At 39.5% G+C, this 12,896-nt stretch overlaps 2 protein-coding genes across 7 annotated transcripts in view; one reads left to right on the forward strand and one right to left on the reverse strand.

The window, feature by feature from the left end:
• LOC133611487 (sorting nexin-14-like) overlaps nucleotides 1-9,112 on the forward strand; it is a 71,155-nt gene extending 62,043 nt beyond the window's left edge. For 3 of the 6 annotated variants that reach the window (XM_061968311.2, XM_061968313.2, XM_061968315.2), the window contains 5 exons: nucleotides 67-231; nucleotides 4,296-4,391; nucleotides 4,483-4,574; nucleotides 6,647-6,703; nucleotides 8,931-9,112. In XM_061968311.2, the coding sequence (XP_061824295.1) occupies nucleotides 67-231; nucleotides 4,296-4,391; nucleotides 4,483-4,574; nucleotides 6,647-6,703; nucleotides 8,931-8,969 (449 nt within the window). In that variant the 3' untranslated portion in view covers nucleotides 8,970-9,112. Of the gene's footprint in view, nucleotides 1-66; nucleotides 232-4,295; nucleotides 4,392-4,482; nucleotides 4,575-6,646; nucleotides 6,704-8,927 lie in introns of all 6 variants that reach the window. The other 3 variants (XM_061968310.2, XM_061968312.2, XM_061968314.2) reach the window with 1 other exon arrangement.
• Nucleotides 9,113-10,117: 1,005 nt separating this feature from the next.
• The window catches only part of nt5e (5'-nucleotidase, ecto (CD73)), a 38,583-nt gene continuing 35,804 nt past the window's right edge, over nucleotides 10,118-12,896 (reverse strand). The window contains exon 9 of the mRNA XM_061969239.2: nucleotides 10,118-12,090. Coding sequence (XP_061825223.2) covers nucleotides 11,927-12,090 — 164 coding nt within the window. The 3' untranslated portion in view covers nucleotides 10,118-11,926. The remainder of the gene's footprint in view (nucleotides 12,091-12,896) is intronic.

The following is a 12,896-nucleotide window of genomic DNA, read 5'->3' on the forward strand; positions in this document are numbered from 1 at the left end:
ATAACGCCCCCCCCCAGCCTCGACTTGTAAAAACATCACATTTGACACATTTTCGTCTTTTGTCAGGCCGTGTCGTCTTCCACATTCCTGACTGGTTGCATCACCTGTTGATGGGTGGAAGGATCCTGTTCAAGAACACCCTGGAGGCCTACACTGATTACTATCTTCAGCAGAAACTGTACCAGGTGGTGGAAGAACACCGGCTAGTCTCCCTCATCACGTTGCTTAGAGGTACACCTTCCTACCTCTCTTATATATAGCAGTGTAGCTCGGTTGGTAGAGTGGCCGTGCCAGCAACTTGAGGGTTCCAGGTTCGATCCCAGCTTCCGCCATCCTAGTCACTGCCATTGTGTCCTTGGGCAAGACACTTTACCCACCTGCTCCCAGTGCCACCCACACTGGTTTAAATGTAACTTGGGTTTCAGTATGTAAAGCGCTTTGAGTCACGAGAGAAAAAGCGCTATATAAATATAATTCACTTCACTTCACTTCACTTTTTAAATGTTCACAGGAGAGTGGAAACTTGATTTATAAACTTAATTGGCTGGTAAATCCAAAAATGTATCTCGTGAAGCAAATTTCCTTATAGGAATAGGATATGAGTTATGGGTTCCAGCCTCTACAACAGTCCTTATTTTATTTAGTTAAGGTTGGTACACTTTGAACACAATATAAAGTGCTATGCAGTATTATATTTAAAATAACAACAAACTGAAGTGTCCTGTTTGCGCTGCTCTGCCAACAGGCGCGCACACACACAGAAGTCCCTTTGGTGCCCTCACAAACTATCATAAATCACACACACAAAAAAAACAAAAAACAACCATATTGCTACAATAGGTAACATTTTAAAAAGTAAAATACACTTATACATTATCGGCAAAGTTCCTTCAATGAGCTGCTCCTCGCGAGAAAAGAGAATCAACCAGACAAAGGGAGAGAAGGATCAGGGCAGGGGAAGGGGCCGTGTATGCATGCGCGTGGTCTTGGAAGAGGCGCCACTGAACGAGAGGTAGTCTTGTCCTTTGCTGTGAAATAAGTCCACTTTTGCATCTTTTTCCAGAAAGGCAGTTCTCCTTACAAATTAAAAATGTGCTCAATCTCTTCACAATGAGCAAGCACAAAATGACTGCCAGTGGGGCTCAAAATTAATTAATGAAACACCCATAGACACGGTTCGCACACACACGCGATCTAAAAGTTCATAAATAGAGGGGTTTGTAAATCAAGATTTCACTGTATTGTTGTCCTCGCTTGTTTGCATTTTTAAATCTGATGGGGATCGATAAATTACAGCAAGTTTTCAAGATTGGTTTTGATGCGGAAGTAAGCTGCTTTGTTTCACAAAGAGGTTCAATAATAGAGAAAACATTAAATAGACAGCTTTGTCTGATACTGGTGCAAATATGCCTTAAAACAGTCCAATTTTGTGTTATATGCACAATAACATTTTTTTTATAGATACAGTATGCTTTATTAATCCACTGAGGGGAATCAAGGTTGCTATTGAATGTCTGATATTACCCATTGGATTAAAAATGTAAACTCATGGTTCTAGAAAACCACAATGTATCCAACAAGGCAAGGTCGTCCTCTTTTCATGCATTCCGATGCGCAACTGGATGAATACGAAACAAACGTTTTATCAGTTTCATCAACTATTTGTTAAAACTGCAGAATTGTATTATGATTTTTGGCTCATGTTGTCAAAACACAATATGTACCGTAATATTTTCGGACATAGTTTGGCCGGGGGTGCGACTTAGAGTGTCCGCCCTGAGATCGGTAGGTTGTGAGTTCAAACCCCGGCCGAGTCATACCAAAGACTATAAAAATGGGACCCATTACCTCCCTGCTTGGCACTCAGCATCAAGGGTTGGAATTGGGGGTTAAATCACCAAAAATGATTCCCGGGCGCGGCACCGCTGCTGCCCACTGCTCCCCTCACCTCCCAGGGGGTGAACAAGGGGATGGGTCAAATGCAGAGGACAAATTTTGCCACACCTAGTGTGTGTGTGTGACAATCATTGGTACTTTAACTTTAACTTATACTCAGGAGCGACTTATGTGTGAAATTATTAACACATTACCGTAAAATATCAAATAATATTATTTAGCTCATTCACGTAAGAGACTAGACGTATAAGATTTAATCGAATTTAGCGATTAGGAGTGACAGATTGTTGGGTAAACGTATAGCATGTTCTGTATGTTATAGTTATTTGAATGACTCTTACCATAATATGCTACGTTAACATACCAGGCACGTTCTCAGTTGGTTATTTATGCGTCATATAACATACTTATTCAGCCTGTTGTTCACTATTCTTTATTTAATTTAAATTGCCTTTCAAATGTCTATTCTTGGTGTTGGGTTTTATCAAATAAAGTTCCCCAAAAAATGCGACTTATACCCCAGTGCGACTTATATATGTTTTTTTCCTTTTTTATTATGCATTTTCGGCCGGTGCGACTTATACTCCGGAGCGACTTATACTCTGAAAAATACGGTAAACATACAAGCACTGCGATGAGGTGGCGACTTGTCCAGGGTGTACACCGCCTTCTGCCCGAATGCAGCTGAGATAGGCTCCAGCAACCCCAAAAAGGGACAAGCGGTAGAAAATAGATGGATGGAAATACAAGCAGTGTTGGGCAGTAACAAGCTGCATGTAGCTAAGCCACATAGCTTAACTACATTTTCCAGTAGCTTGGCGGTACCTTAGCTCCTTTTTTAACAAGTAGCTTAGCTACTTTTAGACCCATGTAGCGTGGTAGCTTACATCAAAGCTACAAAAAGAGAAAATGGACTGCAAATCCAAGGCCCCCAAAAAATATGGAGAAAATACAATAACTTGGAGAAAATGAGAACATCCATACATACGGAGAAAATCCATGATGATTGGTTGGTGTTTGTATGATGAGTCACGATTGGCTAAGATTAGGGCGAAATATTACGGACTGGCCAATCACAGACTAGATAAGGCGGGTCATCAAAGACAGGAAGCAAAATCATCAGACACGCATTCTTGTCACATGACAACGAAGGAGTCGGAGATAGAGGGACGCTTCAAGCTGACAACTCAAAAAAACAAAAAAAAGAAACATACTTGAAAATGGCAGAGGAATTTTCTCCCACAGATTAGATTTTTCCTTTAGTGATGAAGACGACATCCAGGAAACCCACAATAATGCGTGTCTTTAGCCATATTTAGACAAATGAATGCAAATAGAGAAAACAACGCCCCAAACCTTAGTTTTTAGTTGCTTACACTCTAAGCAAAAAATCATAACTGCTCTCTTCCTCTAAGACGTGGAACAAAAAATTTAGGAACACACATTAAGGTGAGTTGAGTTCATGAAAAGTTTTACTGCACATAACCATTACCAACTGTTCCCAAACACACAAGTTATTGTTGTTTTTTTTGTCAAGATATGGATAGATGCTGTTTTTTACTGTAGGTAGAGAAAATGAATAATATTATAAGGGTGGGCCAAAGAAAAGGCAAACTAAAATAAATACATACAGTGGGGTGCGGGGACCCCTAGAGGTAGTTGTAGGGTAACTACCTGTCAGCTAAATGACAGATAGTTAATAGTACAAGATATGTACTGATTGGGGACATTTGTACGCTCTTAGATACATTAACATAGATATTATAAATATATGTAGCTTTGATGTAGCGAGCTACTATCGCCTTGTAACTTGTAGTGTAGCCTTCTACAATTTTCCAGGGATAGATTCCCCTGTAGTTTAGCTACATTTATGCAAAGTAACTGGGAGCTTAGTTTGCTACATTTTCCAAGTAGCTTGCCCATCTTTGAATACAATCTGAACTCTGCACATAAAGGGAGGATGAGAAAAAAAAGAAAGTGAAATGTTAATAAATATTGTTTTCATTTTGGAAAAAAATACAGTAGTATAATGCTAATAATATTATTAATAAATGTAGGAAATACATATAGGGAAACTGTGTAAAAACCATTCAGATTTAATAGAAAAATAATCAAATAAACAGTTAAAATTGTATATTAATTGTAAGTTTTAAAAATGTAAATTTAAAATAAGTAATAGGAACATTTTAATGGACAAATGTATTCCTTCCACTTTCAAAACACATGTATTGTGCATTGGTGCGAATGTGAGTGTAAATAGTAGCTTGTCTATATGAGCCTGTCCTAGTCCAAGGTGTACTCCAGCTGAGATATGTGGCCTTCAACAGAATAGGCAGTCACAAATGAATGTATGACACTGGACAAATAAAAAGAAATGAAGTATAATATGCCTCCCATAGATGCTGTTTTCTGTGAGAGCAGTCCACCTCGGTCTGCTCAGGATAAGCAGAGAAGAGAGAAGAGGACATTTGCAGGGATGATGAGATACATTCCAGGTAATTTTCCTGTCAGCTCTCCCACCGCCCTCACAAGACACAAACACATTTTAAGAGGTGGCCGCCAATTGAAAAACCATTTATCTTTTAGACCTTCTGGGAAAATGTATCGGAGAAGAGGCCAAGTATGAAGGTGTATGTCTTCTCTTTGATGGGCTGCAGCAGCCAGTTGTCAACAAGCAGGTAACAGCACTCGCCTCCATGCCATCACATGCGTGACTCATCTCCTGTTCACCTCACTGCAGAAGAGCATGCACCCTACATGAAAATATGGACTTCGTATAGCCGCAGGCCCGAACCGAGGCTTTTTGTGGACCTAAACAAGATTTTTTTGTCGCCCAATTTCGGTATTTAATATTACCAGTGTAACAGTTTAGGGCAGGGGTGTCAAACTCAAATACAGAGTGGGCCAAAATTTAAAACTGAACAAAGCCGCGGGACAAGGTTGAACAAATTAACCTTTTAATAGGGATCCAAAAATTAAAAAAAATATCAATGGCATATCAAATACAATTTAAATAAAAATATAATGCCTCTTTTCTATTTGCAGCCTTCTGAGGTAAATATCAACATTAACTTTTTCCACAGGCTAATAAATTTGAAAATAAAATAACAATGAATAAACCAACCATTCAGGACTTTAAACTGCTCGGTTTGCAACACACTGATCTAATCTGATGTGCCCAAGCCAGATACCTGCCATCTTTTCTGGGATGCTAGTTCATTAATGTCAGGGCTTTGAGCTGAGGCAACCTTCATTATCGAACGAAGGTGTTCATCAGTCATTATATCTCGTAGTCCACCCGGACCACAGTCTTGGGGGCGTGCCTTAAAGGCACTGCCTTTAACGTGCTCTACGAGCTGTCGTCACGTCTGCTTTTCATCCATTCTAGCAACGTGCCGGCCCAGTCACGAGATATGTGCGGCTTCTGTACGCACACACACGTGAATGCAACGCATACTTGATCAACAGCGATACAGATTACACTGAGGGTGGCTGTATAAACAATTTTAACACTGTTAGAAATACACGCCACACTGTGAATCCACACCAAACAAGAATGACAAACAAATTTCGGGAGAACATCCGCACCGTAACACAACATAAACACAACAGAACAAATACCCAGAACCCTTTGCAGCACTAACTCTTCCGGGACGCTACAAGGTGTGTGGGGAGGTTGGTGGTAGCGGGGGGTGTATTTTGTAGCGTCCCGGAAGAGTTAGTGCTCCAAAGGGTTCACAGTGTGGCGTATATTTGTAACAGTGTTAAAGTTGTTTATACGGCCACCCTCAGTGTGACCTGTATCGCTGTTGATCAAGTATGCATGGCATTCACTTGTGTGTGTGTCTGCGTGCAGAAGCCGCACATATTATGTGACTGGGCCAGCACTCGTTGGACTGGATTGCATATAATCGGCGGGCCAGCTCTAGTGTTAATTTGATATCGCCTCAAGGGCCAAGTGGAATTTTGGCCCGTGGGCCAGAGTTTGACACCCATGGTTTAGGGTCTTGAGGGCTGACTGCACCTAAGGTAACTCTGCAGGTAACACCACAACAACCACAAAGTGTAGTACTGAAGTGACTGGTCGCCATAATCATGTGGCGACCAGTCACTTCAGTACTACACTTTGCGGTTGTTGTTGTTGTGTCACCTGATTAAACAACCCCATCGAACAAGGATAAGCAAACTACGGCCTGGGGGGCCACATCTGGGCCGCCAAATATTACAGCAGAACTGAGCAAAGATCTGTTTTGACAACTACCACAACAAAACTGATACTAGACTTCAACGCACTGGGAAAAAAAAGGGTGACCAACAACACTGCTCCCACTAAAAGAGAATGTAAGTGTTAACTCTAATACCATTTTAATGTTTTTTTTTTTTGTATGTCCTAATATGATATTGTTAAGAATGTATGTATTATAATTAAATACCCCATGTCTGAGAAGTCTACTCTTAGTTTCAACAGATATGCTTTGTCAAATTGTAAAAGCCAATGTGGTCCCAGAGCCACAAAGTTTGCCCACCCCTGGCATAGAGTGTTTAAAGCCAAGGGCTGGCCCTGTATAGCTTTAGTAAATAGTGGCTCTTTTAGTCAGATGGGTCTCTGGAGGAGGATGACACATGGAATGTGGTCATCCAAAATGTTTGTACAATGTCCCAAAATAATCTACGCAATTCTTCTTTTGTGCCTTGTTTTGAATACTGTAACAGTTTCTAATCTTTTTCAATGCCCTTCTGCTGTCCTCAGTTGACCTACGTTCTCTTGGATATCGCCATTCAAGAGCTTTTTCCTGAGCTAAACAAGGTAACCAAATGCAAGTTTCACTGCTAACAATGTCTAATTATATTCTGACAAATTGATCAAAATAGATGACTAGGGCCGCACGGTGGAGGTGTGGTTAGAATGTTTGCTTCACAGGACTGTTTGGATATCTTTAGTGTGGCGTTTTGCATGTTGTCCGGGAACTGTGGCCTCTTACCTTTTTCTAAAAATATGCACATTAGATGAGCTGGGCACTCTAAATTGTTCATAGGTATGAATGTGAGTGTGAATGGTTCCTTGTTTATGTATGTGCCCTGTGACTGGCTGTTGACTAACTTAACCTGTCCAGGGTATACTCTGCCTTTTTACTTACCGTATTTTTCGGAGTATAAGTCGCACCGGCCGAAAATGCATAATAAAGAAGGAAAAAAACATATAAGTCGCGCTGGAGTATAAGTCGCATTTTTTGGGGAAATTTATTTGATAAAACCCAACACCAAGAATAGACATTTGAAAGGCCATTTAAAATAAATAAAGAATAGTGAACAAGAGGCTGAATAAGTGTACGTTATATGACGCATAAATAACCAACTGAGAACGTGCCTGGTATGTTAACGTAACATATTATGGTAAGAGTCATTCAAAGAAGAGTGACCATGTAAATACTCTTCCATATCAGTAGGTGGCAGCAGGTAACTAATTGCTTTGTAGATGTCAGAAACAGTGGGAGGCAGGGTGCAGGTAAAATGTGTCTAATGCTTAAACCAAAAATTAACAAGAGGCAAGTTCCCCTAAGAAAAGACATTGAAGCTTAGAGAAGGCTATGCAGAGCAAAACTAAAACTGAACTGGCTACAAAGTAAACAAAAACAGAATGCTGGACGACAGCAAAGACTTACTGTGGAGCACAGACAGCGTCCACAATGTACATCCGAACATGACGTGACAATCAACAATGTCTCCACAAAGGATTAAAAATTGAAATATTCTTGATTGCTAAAACAAAGTAGATGCAGGGAATATCACTCAAAGGAAAACATGAAACTGCTACAGGAAAATACCAAAAAAAGAGAAAAAGCCACCAAAACAGGAGCGCAAGACAAGAACTAAAACACTACACACAGGAAAACAGCAAAAACCTCCAAATAAGTCAGGGTGTGATGTGACAGGTGGTGACAGTACAAGAGCTATTGTGATGCATGCTTGGTTATGCTTTAAAGTCATACCCAACAATTGCGACGACTTTTTACTGTCAACTGAGTTTCGTTTTTAATGATGTCTGCTGGTGGTGTGCCTCCGCATTTTTTCAACGCAAAAAATGTGCCTTGGCTCAAAAAAGGTTGAAAAACACCGTCTTAGATGATACGTCAGTTGAGGAAAATTATCATACTACATAAATAACGTACTGTAATTTGATTTTGTTATACTTTTTTTATTTTGATGGATTGAAAATTAACACCAATAAGTTGACTGATGAACATTATCACATAATTTATTCAGAAAATATAAATAACAACAAAAATAGAATACTATTAAACGCAACATGTAAGTGTAAAACCCCAACAACATTATGATTTGTACATTTTCATAAAGTGCTATTTTTAAACAAAGAAAACAATCTGAAGTTGACTTTATTTTTAAGTTATCGTGCCGTGATTTCACCAGTCCGGCCCACTTGGGAGTAGTTTTCTCTCCATGTGGTCCTCGATCTAAAATGAGTTTGACACCCCTGGTCTAGAGGGTGTTAACTTTCCAATGTATTTTGCACAGTATATCCCGCCCTCTTCCGGCTTCTAAGTTGTAATGCACATGCTTTAGCTTTGGGTGTTAACTTATAATAGTTATTTGGATATTTAGTGTTAGTTGTCATTAAATGTATATTTTATCATAACAACAAACATGGCTGCTAATTGTTCGTTGCTTCTCTCAGACTGCTTTTGCATGCCGTAAACCCCAATCATTTTATTTGGGCCGTAGTAAATGTGAAAAATATAGACCGTTTAAAGGAAAATGTGTTCTGTTAAACCACTAATGGTAACACAAGCCAGCCAATGGTGTTATTTTTATATTTTTTACTTTGAAAAATGTAACTGAGCAAGTTTGCAAACAGCATCCTTAAGTAAAGTGAGTCTATAACTGGATAACAATGTGATTTAAAACAATGCTTAAATGCTGGAAAATCATGAACAAATATTTTAAAATTTCTAGAGTTTTGAAAATGTTTATTTTTAATTCTCATACTGTGTTTGTATTTGTTTTCCTATCAGCAGTTGCAGAAGGAGTCTTCCATCAATGCTCCCTGGATGTGAACTGGTACTACTGACACAAACACACTAATTAATGACACTACTAAGGCACTTGTACTTTCACAAAGACCTATGTTGGTCTTATTGTTCTGGTGTACAGTATGTATACTTTTATTATGTAAAATAAAGACATATATAACACTGTTGCACTGCCATGTCAGAAATGTTGAATTCAAATACTTCAAGATTAAAGTGACCATTGGTGAGCAAAGTAAACCCTGTTGTAAAACAGGTGTAATAATCTACACCAAATCAACCAATATAAAACTACAATACAAATTATTCACCCAAAGTTGCTCAAACTGCATTAAACCAGGGTTTTTTGACCTCGAGTCCCACACTGAATTAGAAATTGTACTCTTGATTTTAAACAAATTGAATAATTATATCTAACCTACTCAGGGGCGCCGCGAGGGATTTTGGGCCCCATGAAAATAATCTTTACAGGGCCCCCAACACAGTGTCATTATTTTTTTCTGTATTATAATTTCATCATCATTAGGGGCCTCTCTGGGCCCCCCTCCATCATGGGCCCCTAGAATCCGTCTCCTTTACCCCCCCTTTTCGGCGCCCCTGAACCTACTTACAGTTCACAACCTTGTAAAGTTGTGTAAAACCATGTGGTAATCACACATATTATTTATTTAACACATTAATTAACCTTAGGTCAGGTTAATGAGAAAAATTAGTACTAACCAAAAATACTGCATAAGAAAGCACTCAAATAACTAATGAAAAATAAATGTACATACAATTATGTTGTGCTAAAATAAACTACCGTATTTACCGGACCATAGGGCGCACCGGATTATAAGGCGCACTGCCGATGAATGGTCTATTTTTGATCTTTTTTCATATATAAAGCGCACCGGATTATAGGGCGCAAAAAGGAGTCTTATTATTTTTTTTTTCTAAATGTAAAACCCTTCCTTGTGGTCTACATAACATGTAATGGTGGTTCTTTGGTCAAAATGTTGCATAGATTATGTTTTACAGATCATCTTCAAGCCGCTTTCTGACAGTCTCTTCCGGATGCGCCGTTTTGCGGGCGGTCTTATTTACGTGGCTCACCTTCGACAGCGTCTTCTCCCCGTCATCTTTGTTGTAGCGGTGTAGCGTGCAAGGACGGGAGTGGAAGAAGTGTCAAAAGATGGCGCTAACTGTTTTAATGACATTCAGTACCGGTAATCAATAACGGCGCAGCATCTCCTCATCCGGAAACAACCACACTGGAAGTGTGTCCCGTGAAAAAACGTCCGACCAGAACTCTCTAATAACTAAAGTTCCTTGGGTGAATAATGTAAACTCACTACACCGGTATGTTTTAGCGCTTTCATGGCGAGTTTACTGACAGATATAAGTAAGAACTTTACACTACTTTATATTAGAAATGGCAACAGCGGATGATGAATGCCCCATAACAAGAAGATAGAGAAACATTAGAAGCTTATCGACTACAAAGGCGGACGCACGCAAATTTACAGGATTTATGCAGATCCCAAATACAGATCAGCAGGTACCATAAGGTAAGAAAAGTTGCTTTTGCATAATATTGCAAAACAAAACGCCAGATAATAATGTTTTACCTTATACACACCATAATAATACTCGTATGTTGAAGCACATGAAACGGTGCAGCCTACACTTATCTCTTATGTTTGACTGCCATCTACTGGTCACACTTATCATTATACCATGTACCAAATAAAATTGCTTTGAGGTGGGTAAGCTCAACCAAACTTATTCCTTACATAAGGCGCCCTGTCGAGTTTTGAGGGGGAAAAAAGGATTTTAAGTGCGCCTTATAGTCCGAAAAGTACGGTACATAATATGTTTCTTACCTAAACTGTCAATAAAATTTAAGTGCAAATGAAAATACAACTTCACCACTTTAGTCATAATTTTTGCGCTTCAGAAACTTCTCTATGACTTAGGCTCCAGACTTCTGTTTGCGACAGAGCTGAGATTGAGATTGTCATTACTGCCACAAGAGGTGGAAAAGGGTATTACAACTGAGTACCGCTGTGGCTCATACGGACCACAGCTGACAAACTATTTTTTTTAAAGGCGGCCCTTTAGGGGGCATTTGCGGCCCAACAATGAGCCCTGGCCCGAGGGTTAAGAAACACAATAAACAGTGAACATATTGATATAGAACTCTAGCCTTTGATTGATTGATTGACACTTTTATTAGTAGATTGCACAGTACAGTACATATTCCGTACAATTGACCACTAAATGGTAACAACCGAATAAGTTTTTCAACATGTTTAAGTCGGGGTCCACGTAAATCAATTCATGGTAATAATCCATGAATAGTTCATTAAATAATATTGAGTAGCATAAAGTGTAACTATGTGCAGGTACAACAATTACTCCTGCAAATGTGATTAAACAAACTCACACAACATATATTTCTCGCGTTGATATAAAATTATGGGCATAATAATCTCCTTTTTTACGAAAAAAAACCAAAACTCACTAATCCTTGGGAGAGAGTTTCTGTTACAACAAATATGAATAAATCTTAATCACAAGCGTCTCGAATACTTAATGGCTTAACATAATCTATTCAGTAATTTATGCAATGATTGAAATAAAACACAATATTTTTTTAAATTATAATGGAATGTTCTTTAACTGCTAACTCGCGTCCATTTTCTTGTAAACTGTAGGCGACGTAGAACAATTGGTCCTAATCATCATAAGTCACAGCCACCAATGCCTTTAAATGTGCGTGACACGACTGCATGGAAGCACAGAAAGTGCAGGGTTGTGTGGTGCAGTGCAGGCTTAGCAACTACGTGTCAAATAATACATGCCTGGTGGAAATAACTATATCCCACTTCAAATTCAAGAAATATAAGGAACATATTTAATAAATCAGCCCTGACGTTTTGCGTGGCTGGCTATTGAATTTGCCCTGAGGATAAAAACCTACCCGCAGTCTCCTAAATGCCTCATAACCAGAATGCCAGACTCAGACATAAACTCAGCAGCAGTGGGCGGAGGCCGTGGGCCGCAAGTACCGCAGAGTTCCTGAACTTGATCCGCCCTTCCACCGCTGGGTAGACGCGTTTCATTTCTCTGATGTAATTGGACAAAACCGAAATGTCCATATCCCCTGCAAGACAAAAAACAAAAACATTTAAATAAGCGAGTCATTAGAAATAGCTTAAAAACTGCACACAACGTAGCTTAAAGGGGAACATTATCACCAGATCTATGTAAGCGTCAATATATACCTTGATGTTGCAGAAAAAAGACCACATATTTTTTTAACCGATTTTCGAACTCTAAATGGGTGAATTTTGGCGAATTAAACGCCATTCTATTATTCACTCTCGGAGCGATGACGTCACATCGGGAAGCAATCCGCCATTTTCTCAAACACCGAGTCAAATCAGCTGTTATTTTCCGTTTTTTCGACTGTTTTCCGTACCTTGGAGACATCATGCCTCGTCGGTGTGTTGTCGGAGGGTGTAACAACACGAACAGGGACGGATTCAAGTTGCACCAGTGGCCCAAAGATGCGAAAGTGGCAAGAAATTAGACGTTTGTTCCGCACACTTTACCGACGAAAGCTATGCTACGACAGAGATGGCAAGAATGTGTGGATATCCTGCGACACTCAAAGCAGATGCATTTCCAACTGGACTGGACAGATCAGCTTTCAGGAAAAGAGAGCGGATGAGGGTATGTCTACAGAATATATTAATTGATGAAAACTGGGCTGTCTGCACTCTCAAAGTGCATGTTGTTGCCAAATGTATTTCATATGCTGTAAACCTAGTTCATAGTTGTTAGTTTCCTTTAATGCCAAACAAACACATACCAATCGTTGGTTAGATAAATTAAATCTCCCGTGTCGCTGGCTGTCGTGTCGTTTTCGTCGGTTTCATTTGCATACGGTTCAAACCGATATGGCTC

The sequence above is a fragment of the Nerophis lumbriciformis genome, linkage group LG08 (genome assembly GCF_033978685.3).
Source record: "Nerophis lumbriciformis linkage group LG08, RoL_Nlum_v2.1, whole genome shotgun sequence".
Classification (NCBI taxonomy): Eukaryota; Metazoa; Chordata; class Actinopteri; order Syngnathiformes; family Syngnathidae; genus Nerophis; species Nerophis lumbriciformis.